The sequence below is a fragment of the Chiloscyllium plagiosum genome, chromosome 23 (genome assembly GCF_004010195.1).
Source record: "Chiloscyllium plagiosum isolate BGI_BamShark_2017 chromosome 23, ASM401019v2, whole genome shotgun sequence".
Classification (NCBI taxonomy): domain Eukaryota; kingdom Metazoa; phylum Chordata; class Chondrichthyes; order Orectolobiformes; family Hemiscylliidae; genus Chiloscyllium; species Chiloscyllium plagiosum.
In genome coordinates, this window is record NC_057732.1 from 49313090 (window position 1) to 49335791 (window position 22702).

General features: G+C 39.0%; 1 protein-coding gene across 3 annotated transcripts in view; it reads left to right on the plus strand.

Annotated features, from left to right (window-relative positions):
• sfmbt2 (Scm like with four mbt domains 2) overlaps positions 1 to 22702 on the plus strand; it is a 217983-nt gene that overhangs the window by 99069 nt on the left and 96212 nt on the right. For all 3 annotated transcript variants that reach the window (XM_043714122.1, XM_043714123.1, XM_043714124.1), the window contains 2 exons: positions 239 to 485; positions 14617 to 14714. In XM_043714122.1, coding sequence (XP_043570057.1) covers positions 239 to 485; positions 14617 to 14714 — 345 coding nt within the window. The remainder of the gene's footprint in view (positions 1 to 238; positions 486 to 14616; positions 14715 to 22702) is intronic.

Consider the following 22702-nt stretch of genomic DNA (forward strand, 5'->3'; position numbering starts at 1 on the left):
AACATTGCATACTTGGTTTTAAGCTTATAGAAAGAAAACACATTACATTTTCAGCATTTTCTGTTCAGTTTACTATTATCTGAAGTCCATATTGCAAATGTAAGAAATAAAGTGCAGAATATAGTGAAAAGAAAAGTACATAAGTGCATGTAACATCTTGTGCTTTCCTTTTACTGAGAGAATAAAAGGATTAGTTCATTTTTCTGAAATTTGTTTTTTTTTCTTTAATTCTTAACAGCCACTAAGAGGGAAGAATGCTGTGGACCTTATTACCCCGAAATCTCTTATTGAACTTCAGGATTATCAAAATCCTTTTCAATACTGGATAGTCCGTGTCATTGAGAATGTTGGTGGCAGATTGTGCTTGCGTTATGAAGGATTGAATGATATTGAAAAACATGACCAGTGGTTGTTTTATCTGGACTATAGACTTCGGCCGGTGGGATGGTGCCAGGAAAACGGCTGCAAGCTAGATCCACCCACAGGTGAATATTGCAAGTCTGGGAATGAGTAATTGAATGATTGTATAGAAAGTATGCAGTCGATTAAATATGCTGCTGAATTATGCACCTCACAGCACTAACTCCTGTGTATTTATGCTGAAAAGTGGATCAGTGGCACAGTAGACAAATGATGTACCTTCCCAGTTTAAACAAAAATGTACATTTTTTTTCTTCAATTGGAAAGCTAATTTGTGTTCTGGCATCTCAGTCTGCATTGTTTTGAACTTATGGGATTGTAGGTATTGCAATATCTGGAGGCGTAAAATTAATGTAAATGGTAAAATATTTGACATTAATTAATGGAAAGCTGATTCAGCTAATGGATTTTGATTAACACTTCTTTTCACACCTGATCAACAATTTAGATTATATTAAAATGCACATACACGTTGCAAATTACCTCGTACAGAGGTCGTATCAACCAAACATTTGATTATGATGCAACATTTCTTCAAGGGACAATTGCGTACATCAGTAATCAGTACGTTGTATATTGATTTTACTAATGGATTATACGACATAAATCCTGTAAAATTGTATTAACTATGAAATCTTTTCCTCTTCTCTGATCACTCAAAGAAAGCAATCCGAAAGGTAGTTGTATATTTAAAAGCAAGTGAACAAGTGCATCAATAACAGGGTGGTTGTTATGCATTATTCTCAACCAGGACAGCAGTCCAGGCATTAGGTAGAAGTTAGAACTGAGTTTTGTGATCTTCCTCATTTGTCAGTTAAAGTTGTAAGAAAGGATGTCTCTGGGTGCTCCGGTATCAAACCTGAAATTGTTTTTGTTGTCAAAGATAGTTGGAGTTTGGGTCCTTTTTGCATTTTCCTTTTAGAGAGGAATTATAATTTGAAAATTTTGCTTGATCTTTTGTGGCATTGTGTAGGTTAAGTGGCAGATTAGTCACACTTACACTTCAGCTGTCTTTGATTCAGTGTAGTTGTTTATCTACCTCTTGTCCTCTATCTCTATCATCTCCTCATCCCTTACTCTTACTGGAATCACTCTTTTGCATTTCTCAATCCTTTCTGGCTTTAGTGCAACAGGGCAACAACTGAAGGCTGTCCTTTATGGGTAGCTGCCTTTCAAAAAAAAGTACAAAGTTAAAAATCACACAACATCAGGTGATGAAGGAGCGATGCTCCGAAAGCTAGTGCTTCCAATTAAACCTGTTGGACTATAACCTGGAGTTGTGTGATTTTTAACTTTGTACACCCCAGTTCAACACCGGCATCTCCAAATCAAAAAGAAGAGTAGAACTGTTGTTCCAGGTGCATTGGTTAATATTTCTCTTTCAATCACAAAATCAGTTTGTCTGATCATAATCAGATCCTTGTTTGTGAGAGCTGAATTTTCCCAACCTGAATGATGTGGGAACTAGCAATGTATACATATTAGATTCTAGATGACAAGGAAAACAAGTCTGATGGTGCACCCAAGGTTTGAGTGACTCGACAAAAACCTTGTGAACAAGTATTGAAAAGTTTGTGGATGACACCAAAATAGGGGATATAATGGACAGTGAAGAAGGTTATCTAAGAGAACAATGGGACTTGATCGCCTGGAGCAATGGCCCAAGGAATGGCAGATGGAGTTTAATGCAGGCATATGCAAGGTGTTTCATTTTGCTAAGACAAACCAGGACAGGACTTGCATAGTTAATGGTAAAGCCATGGGGAGTATTGCTGAACAGAGAAACCTAGAGGTGTGGGTACATAGTTCCTTGAAATTGACAAAGACAGACTGGGGAAGAAGGTGTGTCATGTTTGCCTTCATTGCTCAGTGGACATGCAAGACATTGGTAAGGCCACATTGGAGTGCTGCATAGAATTCGGGTCACCCTGCTATTGGCAGAATGTTATTAATGTGACAAGGATGTTACCAAGGCTAGAAAGTTTCATGTTAGAAAAAGAGACCTAGAAAGACTGGGACTGTGCCGTCTAGTCCAAAACTAGAGGGCATAGATTAGATTACTTAGTGTGGAAACAGGCCCTTCGGTCCAACAAGTCCACACCGACCCACCGAAGTGCACCCACCCAGACCCATTCCCCTACATTTACCCCTGCACCGAACACTACGGGCAATTTAGCATGGCCAATTCACCTAACCTGCACATTTTTGGACTGTGGAAGGAAACCAGAGCATCTGGAGGAAACCCACGCAGACACTGGGAGAATGTGCAAACTCCACGTCAGTCGCCTGAGGCGGGAATTGAACTCGGGTCTCTGGCGATGTGAGGCAGCAGTGCTAACCACTGTGCCATAGGTTTAAGGTGAGAGAGGAAAGATTTAAAATGGATCCGAGGAGCAACTTTTTTATGCAGAGGGTGGTGCATATATGGAATAAACTGCTAGAGGTAGTATAAATACAACATTTAAAAGACCTTTGGACAAGTGCATGGATAGGAAAGGTTGAGAGGGATATGGGCCAAATGCAGGCAAATGGGAGCTAGTTCAGTTTAGGAAACCTGGTCATTATGGATGAGTTGGGCTGTGTACCTCTATCATTCTAAGCCTATTTACATGCTTTAACATCTTATCCTGTTCTTGCCTCATTTATATGCAGTTTGCTATTCACCCTTGCAGTGAAGAAGAGCTAAATGGTGACAGTTTCCAGCCTGAAAGTCAGAGCAGTACTTTGTGACTCCAGCTCGCTGATTGCTCCTCATGGCCTCCATCTTATTCAGCAGTCTCCAACATCTCAGGGTACACTCTACAGTGGTGATCACTTGCAGTCCCCTCCACTGTCTTCTACAGAAAAATAGACAGTAGACATGGACTAGTCTTTCTGCATCCCTACAGCACATTTTAGACAATCTTGGAATATAGCTCCTTGACACTTTGCACTACAATGCTGTTGCCAGCATTGCATACAAGTACAAACACCCTTCTTGTGGATTTGAGCAGGATGCATCTCAGGGCTCTTCACCTGCTCTGTTAGCACTCACTCAATATACGGCTACTTTGATGCTCACAGCGTCCCTGCTTTACCTTGCCTTTGTGCATTGCTGCATTATTCAGAACTTGAAGAGCCATCGTGCTTATATCTTGCTTTCCCTCTTAGTGCAGACGTAAAACCAGGCAGCTAGTCATGGTTGTCAGTGGTGATCAGTTAAGGGGGTGAACTTATGGCTTTATGATACCATGCCAAGTTAATCTCACACATGAAGGACATGTTAGCATCTTAAATGACAAGCAGACTGAATATGTTTCAGCTAAGGGGCCATGTCTGAAAGTCTGAGAGTAGCATTCCATTAAGTCAGTAGCCGTGTTGCCGATCAGGGAGTACTGGCACAATAGGTAGGGCATTGTTCGATATCAGTCCAGGACTTTTTAGGGCAATTGAGGTCAGGAGTCTTATACCTTACAGTCGGGGGAGAAGGCAGGGATCAGTCCTACAGGTCCAGTGCAACCAGTCAGGATATTAGTGGTAAGTCATCTGGGAGCTGCACAATCGGTTAGGAATTGGGCCACAGCTGGGCCTGTTTCTCCAAGTCGCTTAGAGGGATGGGCCATGGTCAGTATTGAACTCTGACAAGATGTTATGCTATGCTGAGCATTGGGAATAGAGTAGCAATCCCTTAGGGTTCAAGCATGAAATGGTACTCTGTTCATGCTGTCTCTGTATAGAGACAGAGATGTACAGCATGGAAACAGACCCTTTGGTTCAATTTATCCATGCCGACCAGATATCCTAAAATATTCTAATCCTATTTGCCAGCATTTGGCCCATATCTCTCTAAACCCTTCCTATTCATATACCCATCCAGATGCCTTTTAAATGTAATTGTACCAGCCTCCACCACTTCCTGAGCAACTCATTTCATACACACACAACCCTCTGTATGAAAATGTTGTCCCTTAGGTAGTTTTTAAATTTTTCCCCTTTCAATTTAAACCTATGCATTCTAGTTTTGGACTCCCCCACCCTGGGAGAAAAGACCTTGACTATTCACCCTATCCATGCCCCTCATGATTTTTTTGCTGTTGGCTGTAGTTACTATAACGTTTGATCAGGTAAGTAATGATGCAAAGTAAAAGTGCATTTACAAATATGAGCTTCCATTTCCAGTGAAGTTGCATCCATTTCATCAAAATATCCTCAGTAGTTTTTCTTTTTAATTTCCCTCCCGTTATGTGCACTGTGAAGGGCTATTCGTGGCTGACAATGATTTACCTGGTTCACAGCTGGGCTTTAAATATGATGGTGACAAAGACATCCCAGAAGTTCCTGGCAGTGGAGATGACCTCTGCTGCTGCTGAGCATAAGATAGTGTGTGAGAGAGATGCCATAGGGGCAAGGTGCAGACATAATTCTCCATTCCTTACCTCATTATATGAAATAACTCATTGTAACTCAAGAAGAGAAAACCTCTGTGGAGCACCCTGAAATTGGCACTTGGCCAAATTCAGCCCTGGGAGTTTGCTGTGTCCAAATGAACTGCCACATTTTCAAAACTACACCAGTGATGCCAGTTTAGAAGTGCTTCACTAGCTTGTAAACAAGATATCATGGGTTGTAGGAAGTGTTTTATAAATGCGAGTTTGTCTTTCTCCCTATCTTGATGAAAATTTTGTACCCTTTTGAATGATTCACTTGAGAATTCATAACTCATTTAAATATGTATGGTGGTCTCTAGGCAAGGAAACCAAAATCTCAAAAGACAAGTAATATACTCCAATTAAAACATAAACAAATATTTAAAATTTTGGATTGAAACGTACATGAGTGTAATGAGTTTGAATTGTTACTGTAGTTGAGCATTTTGATGCTCAATCTGCTTTGGTATTTCCAAGCTTCAAATAAACTAAACTTAATTTCTATTTGTGGAATTATTGTAACAGAATCAAGATCTTATAGTGCAGTTGAGGGCACAATGATTCGCCAAGTCATTCTTCTTGTATTTGCTCTCTCCATTCTCTCTGCCAGCCAATAAGATAATATTAATTCCCAATGTCTCCCCATCTCAATTTGGTAGGGCAAAAGGTATTTGAATATCAAAATTAATTGCAACCCAGTAGTGCCAGGGACTGCAGATTTTCCAATAACAGTTGTTTAATGATATATATTCATGTTTTGTTCATCCATGAATAATTCTGCTAATTGGTCACTTTTTAGTGGAAAAATTGGAGTTCCTTTATAGAAAAAAATGTGAGATCATAATTTGCATATCTAACTCTTTCAGAAAAGCAGGCAAGTGGGAGTAGTTTAGTTTGGGAATATAATCAGCATGGACTAGTTGGACCAAAGGGTCTGTTTCTGTGCTGTAGGACTCTATGGCTCTATAAAACCTATCTTAAAAAAAAAGGCATCTAGCATCAGGAAGATCAACTAAGCATTACAGAATTTCTAGCTGATGTTTTCCTTTAGAATTCCAAGCTACTTTGTGAATGTATTTTTGATTAGATTAATTTGAGATCTCAAGTTTTAGTTTATTGTTATTGCTTTGTATGGGATTTTAGCTCTCTTATATGTATCTGACTTGCCCCAAGCATTCTTATGACTGGTATACCATAATCTGTTTCAAAACTGAATACAAACTTCATCTTTTAAAAGGTGTGATTTTAGCATAGTTTGATGTATAAAGCTGTTTATTTCTCAAATCATTAAAAATGCTGTTTGGAAATTACCTAATCCTCAAAACACATAACTCAATTGACTATTTAATAGCTGAGGTGAGTAAAGAATGAGGGTTAACAATCTATCCTGGCAGCCCTTTGTATTGGAAGCAATCTGTGACAGTGAAGAAGGTTCTCCTGGGATGCAATAGGATCTTGATGAACTGGCCAGTGGGCTGAGAATGGCAAATAGAGTTTGATTTAGATAAGTGTGAGGTGTTGCATTTTGATAAGACAACCCAGGGCAGGACTTAACATAGTTAATGGTTGGGCCATAGGAAGTGTCGTCAAACAGAGACCTCGGGGTGCAGATACATAGTTCCTTGAAAACATTTAAAAGACATTGGGACAGGTACATAGCTAGGAAAGGTATAGAAGGTTATGGGATAATCATAGACAAATGGGACCATTTCAGTTTTGGAAACCTGGTCAGCATGAACAAATTAGGCCAAAGAGTTTGTTTCCATACTGTATGAGTGTTAATTTTTCTCAACCTAAGCGATTGTAGTATTGGGGAATAACAGATTATTTTAGCAGCAAATCGAGTAGGTGCTAAAATGATAAGGTTAGTTTATTGTTTTGAATATCTTAAATCTGAGTTGGAAAGCATCAGGTGCTAGAAGAAATTTAGGTTGTTCAATTTAAGGAAGCTGGTTTATATGTATGTCTTCTAAACCTTGAATTACCTCTCATTCTTGGCAAACCAACTAACCTTCCCTTTTCATTTTTTTGTTGTTGTGTGTACCTCCAAGATCCGAGAGTGGCAGCAGCTTAAGCCAATGTGTCAGCAATGCGGGAAGCTCTCAGCAGATGAAATCTGAGAAAAGCTACTGACACTTTTAATTTGTTGTTTATAAACTAATATTTTCCATAGTAAGCATCAGTTTAAGAATCAATTGAAAAAATTGTTACATGCCAGTATAAATAATCCCTTCCTTTTACCTGCAATTTGCCAGGTATAAACTGAATGTTTGTCTGAGAGGCATCTTCAGACATCTACTTTTAATTTCTGATCATCACCATTTTTGTATCTGCAAATTACCAGTATATAAATTTTAATGTTAACTTTTGCCATTATAAATTCTGTTGTTTACGCTTATAATAAAAGTTGCTTTTACAAATTTGCCATTCTACCTGCAACCTCTGACTGATGAGGATGCTGTAACAACAACCTTGCATGTTTCCAACTCCCTAGCCTATAATGCAGCAAAACCTCTGTGCAGAAACTGCTTCTCAAATTCTAGTAACTTGTGCTATTTATATTTAATTATTTATTATCTGTAATATAAAATCAAAGTGTATAAAAAAAGCACTGCACTTAAGATTCTGAAATGAGTGGATACAGGTTTTTTTGTATCTGTGTATAATAATTTAGACTACTTTTAGGGTGGCATGGTGGCTCAGTGGTTAGCACTGCTGCCTCAGTGCCAGGGATCTGGGTTCAATCCAGCCTTGGGCAAATGTCTGTGTGGAATTTGCGCATGCTCTATGTGGGAAAAAAAATTGCCCCACAAATCCCTTTTAAACCTCTCTCCTCTCACCTGAAAACTATGTCCCCTAGTTTTGAACTCCTCCACTTAAGGTGAAAAGCAAGATTCTTTTCCCTAATCTGTGTCCTTCATGACTTTATAAACCTTTTTAAGGTTACTCCTTAACCTCCTACGCTCCAGTGAAAAAAGATGATGGATGGGCTTTGAGGAGTTGGGAGCTGAGTTTCTCACCCAAAGGATTCCCGGTATCTAATTGGCTCCTGTGGCCACTGTATTTACATGGCTAGTCCAGTTCAGTTCTTGCTCATTGGTAACCACAGAATGTTGATAATGGGGGATTGAATGAAAGTAATACCATGGAATGTTAACTGGTGATGGAGAGATTTTCTTTGCTGGTGATGGTCGTTACCTGACACTGTGATGTGACTGCTACTGGCTGCTTATCAGCCTTAGTATGGATATTACCAGATCTTGCTGCATTTGGACATGGACTGCTTCATTGTCTGAGAAGTCATGAACGATCCTCAACATCAAGCAATCATCAGCGCACATCCCCACTTCTGATCTTATGATGGAAGGTAGGATATTGATAGAGCTGAAAATGGTTGACCCTAAAATATTCTTCTGAGGTCCTCCGCAGAGATCAACAAGCACCACTATCTTCCAGTGTGCTATGTTTGACTCCAACCAGCAGAGAGTTGCCCTGATTCAGATTGAAATTTTTGTTTCGTTTATTGTAGGATGTTAATAATTTTGATAGAAATTGTATATAAAGTAAGTTGAAGAGGTATGTCAATGGAAGTCACATGGAGATTAGAGGTTTTGCAAAGAGTGCATTTGTGAACTATGATTCTGTACAGTACTATGTTGTAATTCCTAACTATGTAAATATGAGTGAGTTAACTACAAAGCTTCAGTAAGCTTACTTATATTTTTATGGAGTTAAAAATCACACAACACCAGGTTATAGTCCAACAGGTTTAATTGGAAGCACGCTAGCTTTCGGAGCGACGCTCCTTCATCAGGTGATTATCTGACGAAGGAGCGTCGCTCCGAAAGCTAGTGTGCTTCCAATTAAACCTGTTGTACTATAACCTGGTGTTGTGTGATTTTTAACTTTGTACACCCCAGTCCAACACCAGCATCTCCAAATCATTATATTTTTATGGTAGTGTCAACTCTATTTTCTTACATTAACAATTGCAATTCTTTCACGTATGTTGATCAATCCCTCAGTTGCTTTAAATATCTGAGTGGTTTTTATGAATTGACTATTTTCTAACCATAAAGTCATCGGTTGACTTAGAAGCTACTGTTTTGTTTCTTTGTGTTTGTGTAATGTAACATTTAAATAATAGACCTAAAAATGGAAAGAGAATGTAAATATGTCATACGGACTAACTTGATTGAATTCTTAAATTCTTCATTTTCGTCATGGAGCCTCCAGGTTGTCCCACTTGCTATGATAGCTCATCTTGATGATTACTTATTTTCTGGTGCCTTGATGGTTCATGAGGGCAGGAAGAAATGAGCCGTGGTCCAGAGGTGTCTCATTCTTGCTTTTAGTGTCAGTAGGTGACTATAGCAGGTAGGTTAATAGTTACTTGTTTGATGCACTTTCCCTTGAAACATCTGGAAAACTTTTTGAGGAAACAAAAGTGTCTAGGCCAGCCACTGGCAAAATATGACAATAAACAATAGGTTCAGGAGTAGGCCATTCTGCCCTTTGAGCCTGCACCACCATTCAATATGATCATGGCTGATCATCCTTAATCAGTTTCCTGTTCCTGCCTTATCTTCATAACCCTTGATTCCACTGTCCTTGAGAGCTCTTCAAACTCTTTTTAAATGAATCCAGAGACTGGGCTTCCGCTGCCCTCTGGAACAGAGCATTCCACACACCCACCACTCTCTGGGTGAAGAAGTTTCTCCTCATCTCTGTCCTAAATGGTCTACCCCGTATTTTTAAGCTGTGTCCTCTGGTTCAGGATTCACCCATCAGTAGAAACATGTTTCCTGTCTCCAGAGTGTCCAATCCTTTAATAATCTTATATGTCTCAATCAGATCCCCTCTCAGTCTTCTAAACTCAAGGGAATACAAGCCCAGTCGCTCCAGTCTATCAGCGTAAGGTAGTCCCGCCATTCCAGGAATTGACCTCGTGAACCTACGCTGCACTCCCTCAATAGCCAGAATGTCTTTCCTCAAATTTGGAGACCAGAACTGCACACAGTACTCCAGGTGTGGTCTCACCAGGGCCCTGCACAGCTGCAGAAGAACCTCTTTGCTTCTATACTCCATCCCTCTTGTTATGAAGGCCAGCATGGTATTGGCCTTCTTCAGTACCTGCTGTACTTGCATGCTTACCTTCATTGACTGGTGTACAAGAACATCCAGATCTCTTTGTACTGCTCCTTTACCTAAATTGATTCCATTTAGGTAGTAATCTGCCTTCCTGTTCTTGCCACCAAAGTGGATAAGCATACATTTATCCACATTAAACTGCACCTGCCATGCATCTGACCACTCACCTAACCTGTCCAGGTCACCCTGTAATCTCCTAACATCCTCCTCACATTTCACCCTGCCACCCAGCTTAGTAATTTCAGCAAATTTGCTAATGTTATTGCTAATACCATCTTCTATATCATTAACATATATTGTAAAAAAGCTGCGGCCCCAGCAGTAATCCCTGCGGTACCCCACTGGTCACTGCCTGCCATTCCGAAATGGAGCCATTTATCACTACTCTTTGTTTCCTGTCAGCCAACCAACTTTCAATCCAAGTTAGTACTTTGCCCCCAATACCATGCGCCCTAATTTTGCTCACTAACCACCTGTGTGGGACTTTATCAAAAGCTTTCTGAAAGTCCAGGTACACTACATCTCATGGATCTCCCTCGTCCATCTTCAGAGTTACATCCTAAAGAATTCCAGAAGATTAGTCAAGCATGATTTCCCCTTCATAAATCCATGCTGACTCTGACCTATCCTGTTACTACTATCCAGATGTGTCGTAATGTCATCCTTTATAATAGACTCCAGCATCTTTCCCACCACTGAGGTCAGACTATCTGGTCTCTAATTTCCTGCTTTCTCTCTCCCGCCTTTCTTAAAAAGTGGTACAACATTAGCCACCCTCCAATCCGCAGGAACTGATCCCGAATCTATCGAACTCTGGAAAATAATCACCAACGCATCCACGATTTCTCGAGCCACCTCCTTCAGTATGATAGTCTGACCAGCCAACAGATGGTCTTGTTGCATGAGGAAACATAAATAAGTGTTTCAGTCACCAAAAAGAAGCACATGCTCCTCAGATATCCAGGAAATGTGTTTGTATGTTATGAATGTGTCCAATCATGACGAGTGTACTTGTTTGCTGTTTTCTAACTGTTGCTGTTGTTCCTTCCCATCATCCAAAACAGCAGCAGAAATGGCACCTTAAAGTTGAGTGCTTATGTTTTGTGTGTGAGGCAAAAATGAAATCGGCAACAAGTAAACTCCAAGCTTTGTTAAAGAAAAACCTGTGGAAATTGAAAATGACACCCAGGTCACAATGGTCTGCCTAAATTATGCACCTTTTAAATAATGTTACCTGTGGCCCTCTAAAACGAACCTCACCAGATTTTATTTAGTAAATTGGCTGTGACTGATGAATTTTACATTTTTAAAAATAATTATACTGCTCATGACATTTTTGGACTCCAAATAGATATACAAATGCTAACCAAGGACTACATTAAAAAATACAATATATAGGAATTGAGCAGGAACACAATGTAAAGTTTTCAAAGGAAGTTCTTAGTGACTCCAAAAAAGTGAGGATAATGTCTTGTTGGAATGTTGCGTTGAATTTAATTAAATTACTTTTTGCATATAATGTTACAACAGTCTCTTGCTGTTAGTCACATTTGTTGACTATTTGTGATTGAATTCATCCAGGTGAACATAATTTTGTTTCAACCAATTGCTCATGAGATTTGCAGATCACCACTTTCAGGTTAATATTGAATGCTGCATTTCAAATTTACACCCATTTTGTGGGCTCCAAAGCATAAGAGAGCAGACAGGATAACACCTTTTACAGTGTGGCTTGATGCTCCATTTTTGAGTTATCCCAAACAGGTTAAGAATAGTTTGAAGTGTAGGCTCCCTTCCTAACAGTACTGTAGACATAACTACATGATATGAACTCCAGTACTGAGGGAGTCCTATACTTGAGGGTGTCTTTCAAATGAAATGGTGAACTGAAACTCAATCTGCCTGCTCTGGGTGGATGGAAAAGATCCTGTGGCAGTATTTCAACTTCCACAACACATCCACAAATGAAAATTAAAAATGCATTTATCCAGTGCTGTTTACCACTACTGAAATTCTCAAAACAGTGTGCAGCTAAAAAGTATTTTTAAAGCATCACCACTATTTGTAATGTCAGGAATAGAAGGTCATTATTTTGGCATCTTGTGAAGTGAAAGCCTCAACATTGTTTTTACAATGTATCTAGTCATATTACCATGCTATTTGTGGGAACTTACTGTGTGCAAATTGGTTGCTACATTTCCCAACGTCAGTTAGGTAAAATTGCCAGAGTCTTACAAGACTGTAGGACTGCTTTCTCATTGGAGAGAAATGGCGAGTCATGATGCCATGGGAGAAGAGAGACTAAGAAGGAGAATCCTTCATGATAGCCTTAGCCAGTACAGAATTGAACTGTAGTATTACTCTGTATCGCAAGCCAGCAATTCAGCTAACTGACCCTCTATTCCTGACATTACAATGGTGGTGATGCTTTAAAATACTTTTTAGCTGCACGCTGCTTTGAGAATTTCAGTAGTGGTAAACAGCACTGGATGAATGCATTTTTAATTTTCATTTGTGGATGTGTTGTGGAAGTTAGAGAATAACAGGTGTAGGGTCAAATAGTAATTATGACAAGCAACTAAAACATTTTTGAATCGCACTGAAAAAGTGTCAATTGAAAACAGAAACTGAAAGTGAAATTGTTAAGCTTCCTTTTGAAGACGTTTGTATATTAGATACTATGAGTAATATTTTCATGTTTTTTTGTTTATAATGATATTGCAACTAATTTTAAAAGTATAATACTTGAAGCATAATGCTTCTTGATCCTATGGAAAATTTATTCATTAATGAAGTAGTTTCTTAATGTATAGTTGCTCATTCATAATAATTGAAATGATGGATATTAGTAATAATACAATTTTTACTTGAAAAAACTTGTCTTGCAACTAGTCTCAATTCCTGTTTTTTTATCATCGCATACACATCTTTTTGTCATTCACTTTGATGCCACATTGAGTTTGAATTCAAGGTAGACTGGGTGAAGTGTAGGTAAAATCAGGAACTATTTTCAGGCTTCAACTTTAAAGAAACAATGCTTGTTGTACATTAATACTACAAACTGCTATACCTGTTAATAGTGTATTTACTAAACTCTAATTTTGTGGTTGCATTAATTGAAGACTAATTATCGTTTTTATATACTCATGTCCATGTGCTCAGAGTATCTTCTAATGTTGTTCTTGTGTATCATGCATATAGCATGTTCTAATCCCACCCACACTGTGCCATTTTATGCTCAGTGAGGTGCAGCTCCATGACATCATCATAAAGTTGCTCCAGGTCCCTGAAACCATTGGACAGTTGTGGGATTGGAATTTATGGTCCTCAGCAGCCCTCAGTTAATTAAAACCTCAAAGTGAGCAATTAAGATCATCTTCCTAGCATCAGCACTAAGATTTTACCAGCAGAGGCCAATGACAAGATTCCAACCTGTGGGTTTTGTTCTGTGAGCTGGTGGCAGGAAGAATTTTCGCTCCAAAGCAGATCTCTAAGTCATTGGAGAATTTCCTTCTGGTTTCCATTGTCTCACATACCCCCATTCTACTTTCAAATTCAGAAACCTTTGATTTATCCATTGAGCTGAATTATTACGCAGCATGCCCGTCTTTGCCTCACTGCAGTATTTGCTGTTGCCACCGCTTCCACTGATGCTAACAATACTGGAGCTCTTAAGGCCTCTGCTTTGGCTGATGACCAGCTGAGGTGGGACTTTCACCCCTCTCCACAGGAAGTCTCATCTCCCCCCTCTTTCTCCTGAAAACCAGATGTACAATAACATTGGGCATTTTACATCATTTTGTCACTCCTTTAGATGTGTTCCCCCTCATGACCAAAATGTCAGGATTGAAGGAACAGTGGCACTAATAAATTCCAGTCCATAGATTTGTACAAAGACGTGAATATAAGATGTCATACAAAATTGAGTTTATATTTATTTTGTATTTTAATTGTCACAGCTTTTCTTTAAATGTTGGGTCCTCTTCCAATTTATTAAATATTCAGTCTGCATTGGAATTGATTGTAGGTTACAAAAGTGAAATTTTATGTATTAATTACAGGAAATTTGGAAATGTCAATTTGTTTTTCTCGATGTAGGCCTTCATAAACCTTTTTGAACTTGCAATTTGAGCACAAAACTTTAAAACTGTTATAGATGGTGACATTTATTTCTATTTATTGACCCCTAATTATTCCATATTCAAACATAAACTTAAAGTGTACAAATGTGCTGTATTTCTTAAAAAATAACAAATTAAACTGGCATTAATATTTATGTTGTACTATTTAATCGTGACCTGCTTTTACTTGTCACCGACTCGTGAATTGCACTTTCCTTAGTTGGCAATATGTATAACTTGAGGTTCATTTTGTCAGTAAAACTTCATACTCGATAAGACCAAACACAAGTTAACTAGTATTGCAGTGAAATTTATCAATCTTGAATTTTAAACGTTAAAAATTGCAATCTAAGTTTGGAAAAATCCATATTAGCTAAACAGTGTGTCAGCTGGGAACAGCACTTAAAAAAATTGATGGATTAACAACTGTGAATTCACATAAGAATCTATAACTGCTTAAAAACCTTGGAGACTATGGTGGCTTGTTGATATAAATTATTTTGTGTGCTCCTTTGCAGAAATCCAGGATCTTAAAAGTGACACTGAATGGAAAGATGCCCTTGAAAAGGCTCTGTCTGAAGCTGAAAAATTCTCATTGCCTCTAGAGGTGTTTAAGGTAATCGTTAATTTAGTCTTCTAGATTTACAGAAAGTCAACTAATGCACTTGGATTTGCTGCTTAAAATTTCAAAATCTTCCAATATAATTAAATAAACTAAATTCTCACTTCAATGCCAGGTGACATTTTGGATTCAGTCTTAAGTACCATACAATAATGCGTGCAGAAAACTAGATAGTGTTGAATATGTCTACAGAGGAAAAAAAATTGAACATGTTTACCAGAAATGGGAGGGTGAATTCAAATCACTTGTAAGCTAATTAATTACCTAATCAATGTTGACAAGAGAAACCTATGTGTTTTTTCCATAAAAATTGCTAGGTTTGTGTGTGAATTCAAATTTAAACATCAATTTTAACCTATTGGAATTTATGCATTCAGATGTTTCCTCTTTATATAAAACGTAAAACTTTTTCAGGTAGCTTTTTGTGCTGGTTACACCACAATGCAACAGGCCTGGGGCCTGCTACAGCCAGTTTCTGCTTAAAAGGCACTCTGTGGAGATAGTAGAATATAGGGATAGTTTATTTTTCATTTTTACATTGGCAGGAATATTGGAAACATTCATCAGAGATTTATTTGATGTATAAATACTGGTATAAACCAGCCGTTAAAAAGTTCTATTTTTGTGCTGTGGATTCTGTGAAGACAATTTCTCACTTTGCAGCCACAAAATAATGAGAGTTGGGTAATGTGGCACAGAAAAAAATGCTGCTGTGGTTGAGTTCTGTACTTGGCAATACTGTGGCCAATTTTCCATTCCACTTTATCCACTAAGAGACTGGCTATAGCATCACAAGTGCAATTAGTAAATACTCTATGGTGCTGCAGCACTTTATCCAGTGAAATACTCCTACCTACTTTCTCCATTGCTGCTCTGCTTTACATCTGTGTCTGAAGTGAAAACCTGAATAGGTCAATAAATCACAGAAAACTTTTTTAGGCTAAGAGGGATCAATGAATAAATTACCAAGAAAGATATAGAACTGGGGAAGAAAATGAGAGGCAGAGGCAATCGTAATGGGGTCAGATAGCATGGATAGGTACATGATGAGTGAAACTGATTCCTGCAGTGTCCACACTTGGAAAAGGTGACAGTAAATGTGGAAATGTGAATTTGCGCATGGTCCACTGTCTGAAGATAAAACATTTTGTAGCCAACCATGTTTTTTGAAGTGTTACCATTGTTGAATTATAGAAAATACCGCAAATTTGAAAATAACAAAATATTTCATAATTATATATATTATCAGAATTAGTATATTTCAGTGTCATTTGCATTGACTGCATAACATTGTGCTGTGAATTGGGCAGTGAGAATTTTTATAACAATGTTAAGCATTCAAAAACCAAATACTGCTAATGTTGGAAATCTGAAATAAGAATAGAAAAAGAAAGACAACCTCAACAAGACACGCAGTAACATCTGTGGGGAGAAACAGTTAAAGTTTCACGTCAGTGACCTGTAACCTGAAACATTTACTGTTTCTCTCCATAGATAATGCTGATCAGAGTGTGCACCAGGCTTTGGTTTAACTTCTCACCTGAAAGCTGATGCCTCCAATAGTCAAACTAAATTACTTAATCATGTTCCCAAAGTGAAGCTTCAACTCTCCTCTTTCTGACTCCGAAGATACTTTTCAGAATGACAGTGGGTTTTACTGGGGGTACGGTGTTTGGGTGGCAGAGTGCACAATTTCCAAATGGAGTAGCAATCTGATGTGATCAGTTACACTGAGACTTGGCCAAATCTAAATTTGGTTCCTGCAGTGTCCACACTCAAAAAGGGTGACAGTAAATATGGAAATGTGAATTTGCAGGGGGTCCACTGTCTAAGGTAAAACATTTTGAAGCCACCTTTTTTTTTCTTTGAAGTGTTACCATTGTTGTATTATAGAAAATACCACAATCTTAATTTCACTAATTTCATTGAGGGTGGTACAATGTTGGTTTATCACCTTCGTGCTTTTCCTCCTATGGTTACAGCATTCCTCTTTCACTCCTCTAGGTCTCTTGCTGCAGCATTTTTCCATAAAGGGTTTAGGCCTCCTTTCTTTCCTTCCTGCCAGCTGCATCCCCGTTGGTTACCTCACCACATTCCTTCCTCTCTCTCTATGATGGATGACCTTATTATTGAAATCTCTTCTGGTTTCTTTCTTTTAAAATTCATGTTGTGTGCTGTGGGTGTCACTGGCTGGCCAGCATATATTGCCTGTTCCTAGTTGCCCTTGAGAAGGTGGGGGTGAGCTGCCTTCTTGAACTGCTGCAGTCCATGTGCTGTGGGTTGATCCACAATAACCTTAGGGAAGGAATTCCAGGATTTTGACCCAGCAGCAGTCAACAAATGGTGATATATTTCCAAGTCAGAATGCTGAGTGGTTTGGAGGTGAACTTACCGATGGTGATGTTCTCATATATCTGCTGCCCTTGTCCTTCTAGATGGAAATGGTTGTGAGTTTAGAAGGTGCTGTCTAAGGATCTTTGGTGAATGTCTGCAGTGCATACTGCTGCTACTGAGCGTTGGTGGTAGAGAGAGTGGATGCAGTGCCAATCAAGTGGGCTGCTTTGTCCCAGATGGTGTTAAGCTTCCTGAGTGTTGCCTCATCCAGGCAAGTGGGGAAAATTCCATCACACTCCTGACTTGGGCCTTGTAGATAGTGGACAGGCTTTGGGGAGTCAGGCAGTGAGTTACTCGCCGCAGTGTTCCTAGTCTCTGACCTGTCCTTGTAGCCACTGCATTTATATGGTGTGTCCAGTTGAGTTTCTGATCAGTAACTCCCAGGATGTTGATAGTGGAGGATTCAGTGATGGTAACACCATTGAATGTCAAGGGGTGGTGGTTAGATTTTCTCTTATTGGATGATGGTCGTAGCCTGGCATTTGAGTGGTGCGAATGTTACTTTCCACTTGTCAGCCCACGCCTGGATATTGGATCCCACCACCAGATATATATTTCCCTCCCCACCCCTATCCACTGTCCATAAAGACTGTTCCCTCCATGACTCCCTCGTTAGCTCCATGCCCACCAATCCACTCTCCCCACCTGGCACCATCCCAGGCACCTTAGGAATTGCAAACTCTGTGCCCACACCTCCCCCTCACCTCCATCCAAAGCCCTAAAGGAGCCTTCCACATCCATCAGGTTTTATCTGCACTTCCATACATTTCAGTTACTGTATCCATTGTTCCCGATGCAGTCTCCTTTACATTGGGGGAAACAGAACGTCTACTCTCAGAACGCTTCAGAGAACATCTCTGGGACTCCCATCCATCCAACGCCACCACCCCATGGCCCTCCCGCTCTGCCAGGAACTTGCAGGTCCTGAGCTGCCTCCTTTGCCACTCCCTAACCACCTGATGCCTTGAGGAATAACGCCTCACCTTCTGCCTCGGGACCCTCCAACCCCATGGCATCAATGTGGATTTCACCAGTTTCCTCATTTCCCCTCTTTCCCACCCCCACCCCCCCACCTTATCCCAGTTTCAACCTTCCAACTTGGCATCCCCCTCATGATCTGTCCTACCTTTCAATCTTCCTTCCCATGTATCCACTCCACCCTCCTTTCTGAACTATCACCATCTGAGAGTCTGTGTGGACTTATTGGGATCAATGGCCTGTTTCCACACTGTAAGGATTCTATGATACTTAATGGAAGAAAATATGTTGCCCTGATTTTATAAGAATACTATTCTAATTCATTTGTGGAATGCTGGCAAGGCCTGTATTTATTGATCATCTTAATGCAATTGTGTGGTTTGCTAGGCTGTTTTGGAGAATGGTTAAATCTCAGCCACATAGTTGTGGATCTGGAGTCTCTCACAAGCCAGCTAACGTAAGGATGTGACTTTGCTTGGTTAGCCAGAAAAATTAAGGATGGCATCAAATTGAAAGTAAGAAACACACTGTGGCAAAGATTAGCTTTCGACAGACAATTAGGAAAGTTTTAAAAACCAAAACAAATTGACCAAAAATAAATAAAGATGGAGAAAGTAAACTTTGAGAGTCAACTTGCAAGTAGCATCAAGATGGACAGCAAGAGATTCTTTAAATATATACAAAGGAAGAGAAGGCACAGTGATCATCAGTCCTCCGAGAATGATGCTTGGAAAATAATAATGGGGAACCAAGAATGGTAGGGAAGTTGAATAAATACTTTGCATCAGTTTTCACAGTAAAAAACAATTTATTGCAAAATTACTAAATAATCTAAGGGCAAAAAGAGGACCGAAAATAAATACAATATCTATCGCTGGAGAAAATGTTGTAAGTAAATAATGGTTCTAAAGATCAGTACGTCCTCTCGACCTGATGCGATTCATCTGAAGATATCAGAAGAAGTAGCTTCAGAGATGGTGAATGCACTGGTAGTAATTTTCCAGAAATGAGCAAAGGTCAGAGGAAAAGTGTTAATGTAACACCTTTACTTAAAAAGGAAAGAAGACAAAAATTGGGGAATGATATGCCAGTTGTTTAAGTCTGTTATTGGGAAAATGTTAGAGTGTATTATAAAGGATGTAGTAGCAGAGAATTTTGAAACACACATGACACACCTTGTGATCGTGAAGGAGAAATTTACCAGACTTCTTTTGAGGAGGAGCTGAAAATGTGTTGCTGGAAAAGCGCAGCAGGTCAGGCAGCATCCAGGGAACAGGAGAATCGACGTTTCGGGCATAAGCCCTTTTCCAGCAACACATTTTCAGCTCTGATCTCCAGCATCTGCAGACCTCACTTTCTCCTCTTTTGAGGAGGAAACAAACAGGATAAAGGGAAAACAGTGAAGGTAATATATTTGTAATTTCCAAAGGTGTTTGATAAGCTGCCACACATTAGGCTACTTAATAAGACAAGAGCCTATGATGTTGAAGGTAGTGTAGTAACATGGATAAAGAATTGACTAACTGATGGAAGACCGAGAATTGGGATAAGGGTGACATTTTCAAGATAGCAGCCTATAACTAGTGGTGTGTTGCAGGAATCAATGCTGGAGCTACAATTACTTATGATATTTATTAATAACTTTGGATGAGGAAAATGAATGTACTATAATCAGGTTAGCAGATGGTACAAAACTCGGTGGGAAGGCAAGTGGTAAGGATGAAACAGAGACTGCAAAGGGATATAGACAGGTGAAATGAGGGGGTAAAATCTTGGTAGATGGAATATAATGTGGGAAAATAAGATTATGCACGTTGGGCAAGAAGAATAGAGAAGCTGAATATTATTTAACTAGAGAAAGGCTACAGAAAGCTATAGAATGTAAGAATTTGGGAGTCCTTATCCATGAATTGCAAAAGGCCAGCATCCAAGAACAGCAGGTTATAAGGAAGGAAAATACAATTGTGTGTGTGTGTGTCTGTGTGCTTGCGCTTGGTAAAGTCTGTGTCTGTGAGTGTGAGTCTGAGAGTGTGATGGAGTATAGGCCTGTGAGAGGGTTTGTGGGTGTGTGAGAGAATTAACCACAATACTGTTGTAATTGATTTTGTTTTTGTTGTAATCAAAAATTGGCATCAAAGAAGTGAAGCACATCTAGGAGGGGTAACTAAAAACATTGTTGAAGAGACAGGATTTTTAAGAGGTCTTAAAAGAGTAATGGAAACACCTGCAGATTTTATTTATTCATCTGTGGAACGTGGGCTTTGCTGGCTTAACTGTCATGTATTGCCCATTGCTAATTACCCAGAGAACAAAGTTTGTGAGAAGATTTGTAGCTCGGGTGCTCGTTGTTGTGGTTCTGTTTGCCGAGCTGGGAATTTGTGTTGCAGATGTTTCGTCCCCTGTCTAGGTGACATCCTCAGTGCTTGGGAGCCTCCTGTGAAGCTCTTCTGTGATCTTTCCTCTGGCATTTGTAGTGGTTTGAATCTCCCGCTTCCGGTTGTCAGTTCCAGCTGTCCACTGCAGTGGACCGGCAGATTCAAACCACTACAAATGCCGGAGGAAAGGTCACAGAAGCCCTTCACAGGAGGCTCCCAAGCACTGAGGATGTCACCTAGATAGGGGACGAAACATCTGCAACACAAATTCCCAGCTCGGCGAACAGAAACACAACCCAGAGAACAGTTAAGAGTCTGCTGTGAAACTAGCAGGTCAGGTCAGGTAAGGACAACAGATTTCCTTTTCCGAAAGATATTAGTGAACCAGATTTGGTTTTCACAACAATTGACAGTGATCACATGATTGTCATGAGACCAGCTTTTAATTCCGGACTTTTATTGAATTCAAATTTCTCCATCTTCAGTGATGCGGTTCAAATGCATGTCTCCAGAACATTAGCCTGTGTTGCTTGATTACTAGCTCAATGAAATTACCAGTAAATAATCACCTTCCCATGTTATTGATATAGATTTTTAATAGGGTTTTTTTTCCAGATTTATGGACTTAGTATTTACTGCCATTCTAGCTATGCTAATATCTATGTCATCCCAGATTTTTTTTTAAAAGGTAGACCCTGTGTGCTGGCTATGGCATTTTGTGAGTTGGGTTTGTTGCAATATCAATCACCATCCCACCAAGTGGTTCCTTGTATAAGATTTATAATGTTGGAGTTGAATTGAGTTTGTATACTAATTTTCGCAGCAGCCAATAGAGTGTAATAAAAAAGACTAAATATAATTATAAATGTAATTTCTTTATTTTTAGCAGTTGATTTCCCATGAACATTTTGAGGTTAACCTGGAGAAGATCCATAATTCACTGTATTAATAGAGAAATGCATAAGTAAAGAGACTGTTTAGAACTGTTCCAGTAATGGATTGCAACGTTAATTGACAGGAAATGGAATATTAATTGGCTTATCATTATGTCAAATACTGCACAATGCATTTTAATTTCACTGTTTCAATGTTCAGACTTGGCATGAAAATAATCACACTCATCAGGAAACCAACCAGAATAAGAAGATCTTTAAAAATTCTCTGAAAGCTAAAGGAAAGTGGGTATAATTGCTTTTCATGAATCCTTTATTTTGAATTATTTTGCAGAGGCACCAGTATTATATAGGCTATCTCCAGAATATTCGCAAGATTATGACATTCCTCAAAATATTTCATATTTTTGTAATTCTTTCTAGCTAAATAGAACTGATGTTATTCTTAGTGTTCTACTTGCCTTAATTCCTATGTTGGGAGCATTGCAGCACTAAAATATCAGAACTCTTGATTATCTGCTATTATTTCTTATCCATGAGGGTTTACCCTGTGTTTGGAAGGTTTGTATTATCTGCCCAACCAATCAAAAACAGATAATTGCTGGAAAGTCAGCAGGTCTAGCAGCATCTGTGGAGAGAAATCCCATTTAATATTTCAGGTCCACTGACCCTTCCTCAGAATTGTTCTTGGTGAAATTAACTGAAAAACCTACTCTTTCTTTTTGTTTTTTGGCTCATTGATGAGCTCTAATATTTACTGAGATTTTTAAAGTGCTTCAAAAACTTACCTAAAAGTTTGATGTACATATGGACTCATGGGAATAAGCACTTTATCAGCTGCTGTGCTAATCTTTGATCAGATGCAGATAAAGTCAGACCATAAAAACGTTATTGTATCAGTAACACCAAAAAGATGTCCAATAATGGACAGCTGGGATTGCGTTACAGGCAATTACACAAATCAATTAAGGATGCCGTGTGTGGGGGAGGTCTTCAGATGACATTATGAACTGAGTATAGATTGATTAATTAGCAGCTGAATCCTGTGTTTCTATTTTTAACATTTTTTTTGTTTGTTAACATCATCTTGATTAATTGAGACACATGTTGAATATACTCGCGGAAATATTATTGAAAATCTTAAATGAAGCTTACTTTATAAAGGAAAGCACTCCTGTACTGTACTGCCACTGTGGTGATGTTTTATATATGTATGTGGTTGCTAATTATGCCATATTTTTGATAGCAATAAATAAATGTTACCAACCATGTGATGGTAAAGTTTTCAAGAAATTGAGTACAAATTTATAGTATGTGCTTAATGTGTGAAAAAGACTAACTG